General features: G+C 50.4%; 1 protein-coding gene and 1 long non-coding RNA gene across 2 annotated transcripts; both read left to right on the top strand.

Moving 5' to 3' along the window:
* Positions 1 to 69: 69 nt before the first annotated feature.
* Positions 70 to 1,431, top strand: LOC103670153. The gene is made up of 2 exons (XR_570500.2): positions 70 to 983; positions 1,126 to 1,431. It is a non-coding gene; the product is annotated as an uncharacterized LOC103670153 (long non-coding RNA).
* Positions 1,432 to 2,732: 1,301 nt separating this feature from the next.
* On the top strand, positions 2,733 to 10,521 carry TBL2 (transducin beta like 2). Its single transcript, XM_040634931.1, has 7 exons — positions 2,733 to 2,915; positions 4,326 to 4,456; positions 4,693 to 4,877; positions 5,352 to 5,503; positions 5,842 to 5,968; positions 6,317 to 6,469; positions 6,704 to 10,521. The coding sequence occupies exons 1-7, from the start codon at positions 2,786 to 2,788 to the stop codon at positions 7,164 to 7,166; spliced, it is 1,341 nt and encodes a 446-aa protein (XP_040490865.1). The 5' UTR covers positions 2,733 to 2,785; the 3' UTR covers positions 7,167 to 10,521.
* The last annotated feature ends 2,159 nt before the right edge of the window (positions 10,522 to 12,680 follow it).

Genomic DNA, 12,680 nt, shown 5'->3' with positions numbered 1-12,680 from the left:
ATTTTATGTATTTGACAGTGAGAGAGAGAGCACAAGCAGGGGGAGCAGCAGGCAAAAGGAGAAACAGGCTCCCTGCCAAGCACGGAGCCCGATGCGGGGCTCGATCCCAGGACCACAGGATCATGACCCAGACTAAAGGCAGACGCTTAACGACTGAGCCACCCAGGTGCCCCAGAACTCATCATTTCTGAGACCATGGCCCACGGTCTTCCTCCTCAAACCTGGTCCTCTTTGTGTTCCCCATCCCCAGGAAGGGTGCCACCAACCAGACACCTGCACAAGCTGGAAACAGTCATGTTCAGCTCCTGCCAACGTCCCACTGCCCTGTGGTACCTGTTACCAAGGCCTGGCCAGGTGGCCTCGTAGGATCCAACGGAACATCCCCTTCTACATATAGTCTTGAATTAGTCGGCTGTATCCCTGACAGCTGTCTCTCAAACTTTAATGTGCGCTTGAATAACTTCGATGGGCTTTAAAAAATCTTCACGACCAGGTCTAGTCTAGACCAATTGAATTAGAAGCCCTCAGTGTGGTAGGTTTGACCACCAGCATTTTTTAAGCGGTTCCAATATGCAACCAAGGTTAAGAACCACCGTAAGAAGACACTTGGAGCTGCAAATAACACGTGTCTGGAACTCAAGTTAGTTAAATCAGTGGATCTTAAACTGTACTGTGTGTCAGAATCACTTAGCTAATGCGACTTTTTAAACTACAGATTGCCAGGGGCCCCCAACTCCAGAGTTTCTGAATCAGCAGGTCTGGGATGGAGTCTAAGAATTTACATTTCCAATGATGCTGGTCCACGGCCCATACAGCCAAGTCTCACTGCCCCCGCAGATCCATTGGCAGAGCTCCGTCCCTGGTCTGCCCAGCCTTCCCAACTCCTGCTTTGTGTCATTGGTTGTCCTTCCGCAAGCTAACCTTGCCGTCCAGCTGTGACGCTCGAGGGTGAGAGCCGTGCCTTCTCATCACCAAGTGGCGAGGTAGGAGGAGGATGGGTCTTAGGAGTGTAGCAGACCCCAGTTTACCACTCACCCCAATGAGCTGTATCTCTTGCTTCCTTGGTGGCCTTGGGTAAGTCACTTGACCTGAGCCTAATTTTTTTTCATTTGTTTAATTTCATAGCATCACTGGCCTTAAAGGCCGCTAGAAAAATCAACTAAACTCCTGATGTGGAAGAATCCTGTAGCCTTGACTGAGCTGTCCACTGAGCACTAGTCTTTCTTTTCCTTGTCCCCCACATCAACAGATTGGAGTCACAGACCTGCATGTGTCCCCACATTCACTCTTCACCTGTGTGATCTCTGGAAAAATCACTTAATGAGCACCTCCTACAGCATCTGTTTCCTTATCAGGGGGATGGGAGTATGAGATTAAATGAAATGCAAAGCTCCCAGATCGATAAAGGTCACATGCAAAATGCTTGGTGAATGAAGTTCTTAAAAGTACAGCTTTGTCCAGGCACCTGCTTGGCTCAGTCGGAGGAGCATTCAACTCTTAATCTTGGGGTCGTGAGTTTGAACCCCACGTAGAGTGTAGAGATTACTTAAATAAATAACTAAAAAAAAAAATACAGCTTTGTCTCTAGGTGATATAGTGGTTCATGGCTGGTCCTACAGTTCTAAATAGCAAATTAAGGATATCCCCAAGATATTCCGGACACCCCCTCCCACAGCTGTCCCCACACACTGCCCACAGCTGAGTCAATGCCACCCCCACCCCACCAGCCCAAGGACAAAAGGGAAGGAAATGAGGCCACACTCCATTTGCTCTCTGACTGGATCTATGTCCTCACCGAGCTTATGGGTATATCTGTCTGTCACCCGGTCTCTGCAGCAGCCCGTCTCCTTAGAGGGTCCTTCTAAAGGCCGGAGAGCCTGCACTGTCAGCAGAGGTTCCCTGGTGGGCATGGAAACCTTTGAATCTGGAATCCCTGACCCTGGTGTTTCAACTCACTCTGGGTTGCAGGGCTGGGAGGCCCACGGGGCACTGCTCCCCGTACTGGGAACATTCTCCTTCCAGCCAAGCAGGTAGAATTCACACCCTATCAATCAGTCTTTCAGAATATCTCCCTGTTGGTTAAGTCTGAAAGAGCTCCGTAGACCCTATCAATGCCAATTTCCCAGTTTTGATACCGCTGCTACAGGAGATGTTACTACTGGGTACACCGGTGAAGGTACAGGGAACCTTCTTGTTGGTTTTCCCAAACTCCTTGTGAATCTATAATTTCAAAACAAAAATATCTCGTTAAAAATCTTTTCAAGTTCCTTTCCACTCCCCAGGCCACACCTGTCTATAGGCCCTTACCACCTCTCTCTTGGATCCTTGCAACCTCCTCCTGATTTTCCTTCGGTCTTTGGTCTTGGCGCACACTGTTCCATCCAGACGATCTCATCCCCGCCTTGCCTCCTCCGAAGGATCCACTGTGGTGATGGCTGGAACAGCGCCTTTAATAAACGATTATCAGTAAATTGCTCAAGAGGAGAACTCAGCAGAGCCTACAGATCTTGCCCTGCAGCTTCCGAGACAAAGCCAAAACCTGGAAGGGGCCCCGCCCCTCCGACCGCTCCAAAGATCAGGCCCCGCCCCGCGAGACGGGCCAACGGCTAAGCCCCGCCCCTCGGGACGCTCCTACGGTCAGGCCCCGCCCCCAGGTGCCCAACGGCCAGACCCCGCCCTCGGGATGTGCCAACGGCCAGGCCCCGCCCCGCGTGCGTGCGCGGCCTCGCGGAGGCGTGCCGGCGCCCGCGTAGTCGGAGGCTGAGGTGGCAGCGGCCCTGCCAACATGGAGCTGCTGCAGATGCCGGAGCTGGTGGGCCTGTCGCTGTTGCTCGGGCTGCTGGCCCTGATGGCGACGGCGGCGGTAGCGCGGGGGTGGCTGCGCGCGGAGGAGGAGACGTCCAGCCGGTCAGCCGGTTAGTGGAGCGGGAGAGGGGCGGAACGGGTGGGGACGACCTCCCCGTGGTCCGACGTGCGGCTTGGGCCGGCAGGGGTGCCGCGGACCACCGGGGCCTCAGTTTCTCCTTTGGTGAAATGAGCTTCGCTTCCCGAGACGAGGTACCGGCTCGCCGGGGTGGTCGCGCCCGTAGTTACAGGTTGGGTTCCGCGCTGCCGCTTTCTCGGTGGCCGAGACCAAGGAGCTGTCCCGTTCAGCCTCCGCGTCTTCCCGGGGTTGCTGCGAGAGCGCTTGCAAACTCTCGAGCGCCCTACTTGCTCGTTATTTTAGGAAAGCGGGGAGGAGTGAGGGGAGACGGACACGCATTTGGAAGCGCTCCGACTAGTTCTCAATAGGGGGGGGGATTTTTCCTTTAGGGAGCACGCTGTCGCGTAAGGAAGAAGAACATCCGAAAATGTAAGTGAAAAATAGAGTGTAATAGGTTTCAGGGAGGAGGTCGGTACCAGCAACCGGAAACCCACGGGTGGGAGTGGTCAGCCCTGCTTTCTTGGGGGGGGGCGGGTCAAGGAAATCTTCACTGAGTAGGAAACACGTGGTGTGGGGTCTTGAAGGCTAGATGTGTCAGTTTGGCAAAGGAGGGAGGAAAAACATCACCGGCAAAGGCAATGTGCATAGAGGCGGGCAGTTCTCAAAGGGCATTTGATGGGACTCTAATGTGAGGGGAGAGGAGAGCACTGGGGGGACAAGGCTGGAGAGGGCAGATTGTGGTGGTCTGTGTACATGGGCTTCAGGAATTTATTTCCTGTAGTAATTGAGGGGCATCTGCAGTAATCTTAACACATGCCAGCTTTGCACCTGTCCTGATTCTCAATGAAAATAGCTATTTTATGCAAAAGTGACTGGCACCATTCCCGGCACAGGGTTGGTGCTCAACAGGTGTTGACTACCTACCTCTCATCCCTGCGTTCTCTCTGGTAGTTCTGTGAACCTTTAATGCTTGTGTTGGGTAATCATAACTTCTCTTTAAGGCAGCCAAGGCCCAGAGCAATTAAGTAACTTGTAACCAAGGCCAGGGCCACCAGATTTGGTTGTGCTCCTTCTTGCCTACCTACGGATGTCTGGCCAACCATCTGCACTTGGCTGGCTGTGCTATGTACCCACTGAGCTGCGCCTGCCCAGAGAGGGTGCCTTTTCTAATTTGCACTGAGGTGCTGTATGCAAGCAGTCTCCTCAAGATCACTCAGATCACACAATCCAAACCCAGTCTGATTCCAGACCCCTGTTTTTGCCGACATCACTGTCTCTTCTCGAGCTTGGGACCCTATCTGGTCATTTCTTGCTGCTCCACTCCATGCCTGGCCCAGTCATAGATGGTCAGAAATGCTTAGTGAGTGAGTGAATGGTTAGATGACACGGCCCCTCCTCACAGGCCAAAAAGCAAATGGATTGCCACTTGACAAGTCCTCGAGATCCAAGAAGCAGAAACAGCATCAACGAATTCGCAAGGAGAAACCTCAACAGCACAACTTCACTCACCGCCTGCTGGCTGGGGCACTGAAGGTACATGGGTCCCCATGCTCAGCACACATATACAGAGACTCACCCTCCCCCCCAGACTTTTCCTCGTTAGTATTCTGTGCACACGACAGACTCTTCTGCTTCTGACCAAAATCAGTGGGGATACCCCATCCTGTCCCTCCTAATCACAGGCCATCAGCAGCTTGCCGTTAATCCAGGCGACAGACCCCATCTGCCCAAGGGGTCCCTGTTCATACTTCCTGCAACCCTTCCCTTAGAGCCACAGTGGGAACATATCTTGCATGGACTTTAGCAGCAATGGCAAGTACCTGGCCACCTGTGCAGATGATCGCACCATCCGCATCTGGAGCACCAAGGACTTCCTGCAGCGGGAGCATCGCAGCATGAGAGCCAATGTGGAGCTGGACCATGCCACCCTGGTGCGCTTCAGCCCCGACTGCAGGTGGGACTCAGCGGACTCAGCTTTGCCTGCAGGTGCCCAGCCCCAGGCTTATGTCTTTCCCATACCTGATGAGGATAGCAAGGGGGGAACTTGGATCTCCTTGGGGGTGGCAGAAAGAGTATCCGGATAGGTTGAGCACTGCCTGGGGCTCCCTGGAGGTCTCCGCATTTTACATAGCAAGGAAGCAGAGAGGGGAAGATGTGTTCCTACTTGGGAAGTACCAAACAAAGCCTGGCTCCAAATTCATCTTGGAAGCTATCATAATGGTTTTCTAAACTCTAGAGAGACACTGCAGGAGCCAAAGCTATGAGAGTCATATTTTCTGAGGAGTATTAAGAGGTTTTGAACCAAGGGGTTAGTTAAGTTGCAGGGCTGGACTGGGGCATGATTTTCCTCAGAGCCTAGCATAGGGACTGGCACACATAGGTCTCTGTGTCCAAACAAATGAGTGTCTTGTCTGCTACCTGTCTCTAGAGCCTTCATCGTCTGGCTGGCCAATGGAGACACCCTTCGTGTCTTCAAGATGACCAGGCGAGAGGATGGGGGCTATACCTTCACAGCCAACCCAGAGGACTTTCCTAAAAAGCACAAGGCACCCATCATCAACATTGGCATTGCGGACACAGGTAAGAGGCATTCAGAGGGTGGAGCTTACCTAAGACTAGAAGGAATAGCCCCAATTATTTGTGGAATGAGTTAACACTGCCTGAGAATTATGCTCAGCCCTAGTGTGACAAAGGGGCTCCAGCCGTTGGCCCCCCTGGAGTCCTGGAGCCATAGCAGGTCCCCAAGGGAAGCAGGTAAGACCCACAGTCTTGAGCAAAGTCCTTATCTGTGGGGACCCTTGGCCCAGGAGGGGAGCATGGATATTTGAGGCAGCAGAAGCCTTTATAAGTGTCTCCTTAGACAATGACACTTGGTCAGGTCATTGACCTCAGTTCATGTCACCCTCCTCCCCTCTCAGGGAAGTTCATCATGACGGCTTCCAGTGACACGACTGTCCTCATCTGGAATCTGAAAGGTCACGTGCTGTCTACCATCAACACCAACCAGATGAACAATACCCATGCTGCTATATCCCCCTGTAGCAGGTGAGGAGGGAGGGATTTGGCATCTGGGATGGGCAGAAGTTGTGGCCAGGTACAGACCAGAGAGCCAGCTTCAAATAGTGGAAAGAGCATACAGTGTGGAATCAGGACGCCTAGACCCAAGTCCTTAGTCTCTCTCCATCTATAGTTTTTAAAAGGCTAGGTGGGGGGACTATATATATTACAGCGTGGTCATGAGGATGAACTAAAGTCATGTGTATAAAAGTGGTTTTAAAAGATTGCATTGTTTACATATAAGATTATTCACTTTCTCAGGAATGAGGTTTAGTGGGTTGGCAGAAATGAGATGCCCTTAAAATTAAGTTGTAAAGGAACCTGTTTGTGTGGCAGGTTTGTGGCCTCGTGTGGCTTCACCCCAGATGTCAAAGTTTGGGAAGTCTGCTTTGGGAAAAAAAATGACTTCCAGGAGGTCGTGCGAGCCTTTGAACTGAAGGGGCACTCTGCAGCCGTCCACTTCTTCGCTTTCTCCAATGACTCCCGCAGGTTAGTGCCTCCTCTCTTACGTCTTACCGGTGGCTCTCGGCTCCTCTTGGCAACCAGGGCCCTTTTGCCTATCTCTGCAGCAGCTCTGAAGCATGTGGAACGCCTGGCTGGCCCTCAGCAGGAAGTAGGCCGGGCAGTGCGATTGGCTTCCTAGCTAGAGCCCCTCACGCCGTCCCAGTGCCTCCCCCCCCCCAGGGTGTGTTGGGGCTAGAGCCGTGATTTTCCATGCTGCAGGATGGCCTCGGTCTCCAAGGACGGTACGTGGAAACTGTGGGACACAGATGTGGAATACAAGAAGCAGCAGGATCCCTACTTGCTGAGGACAGGCTGCTTTGAAGAGGCGAGCACCATGCCGTGCCGCCTGGCACTCTCCCCTGACGCCCAGGTCTTGGCCTTGGCCAGTGGCAGCAGTATTCATCTCTACAACACCCGGCGGGGTGAGAAGGAACAGTGCTTTGAGCAGGTCCATGGGGAGTGTATCGCTGACTTGTCCTTTGACATCACTGGCCGGCTTCTGGCCTCCTGTGGGGACCGGGCAGTGCGGCTTTTCCACAACACCCCCGGCCACCGGGCAGTGGTAGAGGAAATGCAGGGCCTCCTGAAGCGGGCCTCCAACGAGAGCACCCGCCAGAGGCTGCAGCAGCAGCTGACCCAGGCCCAGGAGGCTCTGAGAAGCCTGGGCGCCCTGAAGAAATGACTCTGGGAGGGTCTGGCAGGAAGGATCTGGCATGCTGCTGCCACCATGGCTGCCACTTTTCTTCCCAGGTACTCCCCAGCTGGAAACCTTTTGAAAGGAGTATTCTGATTTTCTCAGTGGTGGCTCCTCTCTCGTTTTCCCCATTGAAACTATTCTTGCCTACTTTGATCTCTCTCTCTCTTCTTGCTGGTTGTGACTCCTGGCCTTACTTGACCTCCCAGTCTAATGACCAAGGTGCTTCTCTTTCTCCTGGGCCCAAGGGATGGAATCTGTCTTCCAGGGAATTAGTAAATTGGAGAGAGAGAAGACATGGCCTTGACCTTGTGGCAACACATCCTGGTACCCAACGGAGTTTGTAATTGTGGAGGCAAAACCTAGGGGACACCTGCGTACTAACCAGCAGTCTTGACAGGGGTAGGAGCCTGGAGGACCTTCCAGTGACAGAACTGTGGCATGGTGTCAGGGAAGGGCTAGTCTTGACCCAGGCAAAGCTCCTAACTCCATCGAAAAGGAATTAAGAGATTCCATTCTGTGCCTCAGTTTTTTTATTTGTAAAATGGAGAATGATTTTTTCTTGAGCTGCTTATTGCAAAGGTTTTGTGAAGGAATGCACACATGAAGTCTCTAGATTTGGAAGAAAAGTGGAAAAGAGTAGTAATCTATGTGGTCTGTCGGCCAATCTCACTTATTAACTACCGGGTAAAAGTGGGACTCCGTGTAGTTTGAAACTAATTAAAAGGAAAGAAACACATCCCTTGGGAAGGTGAAGTTTCTGGAACTTGCTCATACATGTTATATCTGGTTCTGCTTTAAGTTGGGTAGAGGAATCATAGGATTCCAAGATAGGACTCCTCTCTTCCAGGTTATATGCTATTTGGGGAGACCTCCTTTCAGTTTGTCAGATATTTCAGTGCCTGCTCTGTGCCCAGCACAGCACTAGGCACTGGAGATAAATATGAACAAGACATGATCGCTGCCATCAATGATGGCTAGTGGGAGAGAGGCACACGTGGCTATTAAGGGCTTTTTGCTAGTTAATTCATAGCTATAGATGGCTGCTGTAAAAGTCAAGGCAAGAGAGAGGATCAAATCAGGACGTAGGCGATGGATTTGAAGTTGAAGGGATAGAGTTGGTAAGAGATTAGGTATTTCGAAGTTCAAATGTTTTGGATTTGAGACTCCTTGGATGTGGGAGAAGGGAAATGAGGATCTTGAAGACTTGAATCTTGGCCAAATGTATTCATCTGAAATCACGTTCTTGCTGTCTCTCTCCCTAAAACCGGGGCCTCCCCTAGACATCCCCAACTCACAAAGGTTTGAACAAGGCACAACCTTGGAGTTATCCCTAATGACTCCCTTTTTCATTAATCCCTCCGGCCTACTCCCACTCCTACCATCTACTCCATCAGAAAATTCTTTCAGTTAGACTCCAGATTATATCCTGAGTCTGCTGCTCTCCATCTTTTCTGTTACCATCCTGGTCCTAGCCACTGTCACCTACTGCACTGTGATAAGGTAGCCTCTTCACTGGTCCCCCTGCTTCCTCTCTTGCCTCATTAAGTCACTCTCTCCATAGAGTGATTTTCGAAAATGCAAACCAGATCACATTGTTCCCAAACAAAAACCTTCCAAAGGCTTCCCATCGCACTTGGGACAAAATCCAAAATTCTCATCATGGCCTACAAGGTCCTATGTAATCTGGCTTCTTCCTTCCTCTGTGATCTTGTTACCGCCCTCCCAGCCACCCCAAGTTTGCTGTTACGATTTGACCAAGCCAGGTTCTGTCCCGCCTCAGGCAGAAGCTGTGCCCGTGCCCTTCCCTGTGCTTGGAAGCCTTTTTCTGTTCTCTTGGCCGACTTGTGCTTGTCATAATTTAGTTCTCCGTGTCAATTACCCTTCAGAGAGACCCTCCCTGACCACCCAGGCTGAAGTAGCCCTTTCCACCAATCCTATCACACCTGTCACATTAGCTTACTTTATTTTGTGTTTACCTACTGCTATGTGAAATTATCTTGTTTGGATATTCGCCTGCCCCAGGGGTTTCCGCTGAAATGCTTCCGGATGTCAAGTGGAACGTGCAGATGCACGCATGGGCCCACCATGGCCTGGGTGCCACATGGTGGGAAATGGGGGAAACAGAAGTGATCTCCAGAGGGCAGGTGTCTGGGGTGAGGGCTAGGGGTGGCCACTACTTCTTATTCAGGAATCCAGCAGAAGTTGCTTGTTTGCGAGAAGCTAGAAGTTGGCGATTTATTATAAAAAGACAAAACTTAAGCCCTGTGTGGACCAAACAAAACACTTAACACGGGCCAGATGCAGCCCACCAATCTCTCAATGGCAGCTTCTGGGTTGTTCGTCAAGCTACAGAAATGTGAGCTTCACAAGGGCAGAATCTTTGTCTTATTTGGTCTGTTTCCCAAGCGCAATACCAGGGGCGCAGAGTAAGCACTCAATAAATATTGAAGTCAAATCGGGGGCAGTTCGCAGACATTTCAATACCCTCTGTGCGCGTTGTCGCACTCAGTTTCCATTGTGGTTTTATGCTCCTGATAACAGACTTCTGGTTAGTAACACTATGCACATGGGTCCCGGTGAATATTTGCTTTCAGGCTGTCAGAAGAATGAGGAAAACCATTCTTCGCATGTTGGCTTAGCTTTGTCTTTACTCTCACTGTGTATCCAGGAGGCAGGTGACCGTAGCATGTTGAGTTACTGAAGTCAGAAGTCTTTGGCTCCAGGGGCGCCTGGGTGGCTCAGTCTTTGGGCGTTTGCCTTCGGCTCAGGGCATGATCCCGGCGTTCTGGGATTGAGCCCCGCATCAGGCTCCTCTGCTGGGAGCCTGCTTCTTCCTCTCCCACTCCCCCTGCTTGTGTTCCCTCTCTCACTGGCTGTCTCTCTCTCTGTCAAATAAATAAATAAAATCTTAAAAAAAAAGAAAAAAGAAAAAGAAAACAAAAAAAGAAGTCTTTGGCTCCAGGTTTGGCCAGGTCACTTACTGACTTGAGACCTTGAGCAGATAGATCACTGGGCCTCTCTCTGAGTTTGTTTCCTCATCTGTAAAATGGGAATAAATCCTGTTCTGAGGGCCTTGCAGGGCTGTGTCTCATGAGACGAGTGAAGCCCTACAAAAAAAGTCAGAGACTTCCTGAGGACACTGCTCCTCTCACTGATGTCGAGACTGCTTCTCTTGTCAGCATGGAGAAGGTATCTAGATATTAACATAGAGCAGAGGCCGCCGTGTGTTTTTGATTAAAACTCTGTGTGTGTGAAGGCAGCATTAATATTTTAGTATTACTATCTCAACTTCTGTGGGTTTGCAATTTTTCAAAATAAAAAGCTGGGGTTATATTTTAAATGGTGGTATATAGCCTGTTTTTATCAGTCATCAAAAATAGAACACAGTATTTAAACCACAAAAGTGCACGTTTAAAGGCCTATTGATAGTCTAGGTCAATTTCCATCAAGGTGAGAAGGATCCTCCTATTCAAGATTGTCCTGTAATTGGAGATGACAGGAGGTGAGCAGGAAGCACATACTGTCGTGATGAGTCATCAGTGGTAGTAGCTTATCTCAGTGTTAGACCGAACATTGCCCCAAATTGGCCACAGATCTAGAAACTTAATAATTTGGGGGTTCATGTACTTCTCGACACAATTGCAGAGGAGTCTTCTTGGCGAGCATGGCTTGGTTTCACACCCAGCTCTTGAGGCAGAGGCGCACTGGTGGGCACGGGTTGGCATTGCAGGATTGGCCGCAGCAACCGAAGGCGTTCTTACCCGCAATTCCAGTGTGTCTTCTAAGCTTGTCAGCGCATTTCCAAGACTCCATTTCTCCGATTCCAGAGTTCGGGGTGGCTGGAAAATGAGCGTGGTTTCCACTTTCCAGTCCTCATGCTCTCCGGGTGTGAGTCCATCCGTGTTCTCTCGATCACATTAGTAGCAGCTAACTTGAGTACTAAGCATGTAATCCCCTCCAACCCACAGTTGTTTTTGCCTCAGCCATTCTCCCAGCAACCTCATCTTAATTTTTATTTGGTGAACGACACTTCCCTGACTGTTAATCCATATGGCTTAGAGGAGAGAGACTGAGACAACCTCCATGGTGGGCACATAACCAATCGTCAGGTCCCGGCACTTTGCCAGATCTTTAGAAAAGTGATATCTTTAATTTTCTGCCTGGATTGCTTAGTAAGTCGGATGTAGGCTTATTACGGCAGGTAGTCCTGCCCAAGAAAGAAGCTAATGCCGGAAAGCCCAGACCACGTGCTGAGGATGCTGGTGAGGCTGGCGGACCCAGACACACCTGAGGTGTCTGCCATTGGACTTGTCAGTCACAAGAACCAATAAATTCTGATCGATGATTAAGTCTGTTTGAATTGGGATATTCTTACTTGCGATGGAAAGGCCTTAACATCAGTATTATTAGAGAATGCAAGTAAGTTGCCTGAGGCACATGATAAATGGCACGCTCCAATATTTCAGTTGAGGCCCATCTGGTACATATCTTTAGCCATCAGGCACATCCCCAACATTTGTAAAAGCCAGAGGCAAGAATACAAATGGAGATCCACATGCCATGTCTTAATATTTCAAAGTTAAAAAATCAAGGTGAGCCCAGATTCGTTCCATCCTCTAACCATGACATAACATTCTGGAAGGCCAAGTTTGAATTTACAATTCTCAGAGTCTGGTCTGTGCTACAGTGTGGTGTCACAGATGGCCATCCCGTGGTCTAGGCCTCTTCCCTTCTCTTCCCATCTGGTTCTTTCCCATGTTGCAAGGGCAACCCCAGCACACACCTCCCAAGTAGCCTCATATTGCTGCAAACCACCATCCCTTGGCCACCCGGCACTTGGGCCTTAGGGTGTGCACCATCTTTGTGAAAATGGCCCCGGGGCAGAGGCTCCTCCTGTAGGCCTTGGAAGCAGGCTTGGGTCATTTTGGACAGAGATTCCAAGGTCTAAGATGGGTACCTGAACTTGTCTGGTGGGTGAGATGGGGACACAAGCTCTGGGTGTCCCCATTTCCCTGGTCCTGCAAATCCTGTGCCTCGTGCAGAGGGACATAGCCGGAGGAGGCCAGGACAAGTCCCCTAGAAGGAGTCCTCTTGGCCCACATCTAACACATTACCTTTTTAACCACACCTGGTTTTTGCCTGCAGTTTCAAGTTCACTAACCTAAGCCAAGCTCTTCTTTTTTTTTTTTTTTTGATAATGATTTTTTATTATATTATGTTAGTCACCATACAGTACATCCCCGGTTTTCGATGTAAGGCTCGATGATTCATTAGTTGTGTATAACACCCAGTGCACCATGCAATATGTGCCCTCCTTACTACCCATCACCGGTCTATCCCATTCCCCCACCCCCCTCCCCTCTGTAGCCCTCAGTTTGTTTCTCATAGTCCATAGTCTCTCATGTTTCATTCCCCCTTCTGATTACCCCCCCTTTTAAGCCAAGCTCTTCTTAACCCATCAGAAATGAAATACAGTGAGTATTGTGAGTTCGAAGGGTA

Source organism: Ursus maritimus, unplaced genomic scaffold (assembly GCF_017311325.1).
Source record: "Ursus maritimus isolate PB19 unplaced genomic scaffold, ASM1731132v1 scaffold_2, whole genome shotgun sequence".
In the NCBI taxonomy this organism is placed as follows: Eukaryota; Metazoa; Chordata; class Mammalia; order Carnivora; family Ursidae; genus Ursus; species Ursus maritimus.
This window is presented reverse-complemented; position numbering and strand designations above follow the sequence as displayed.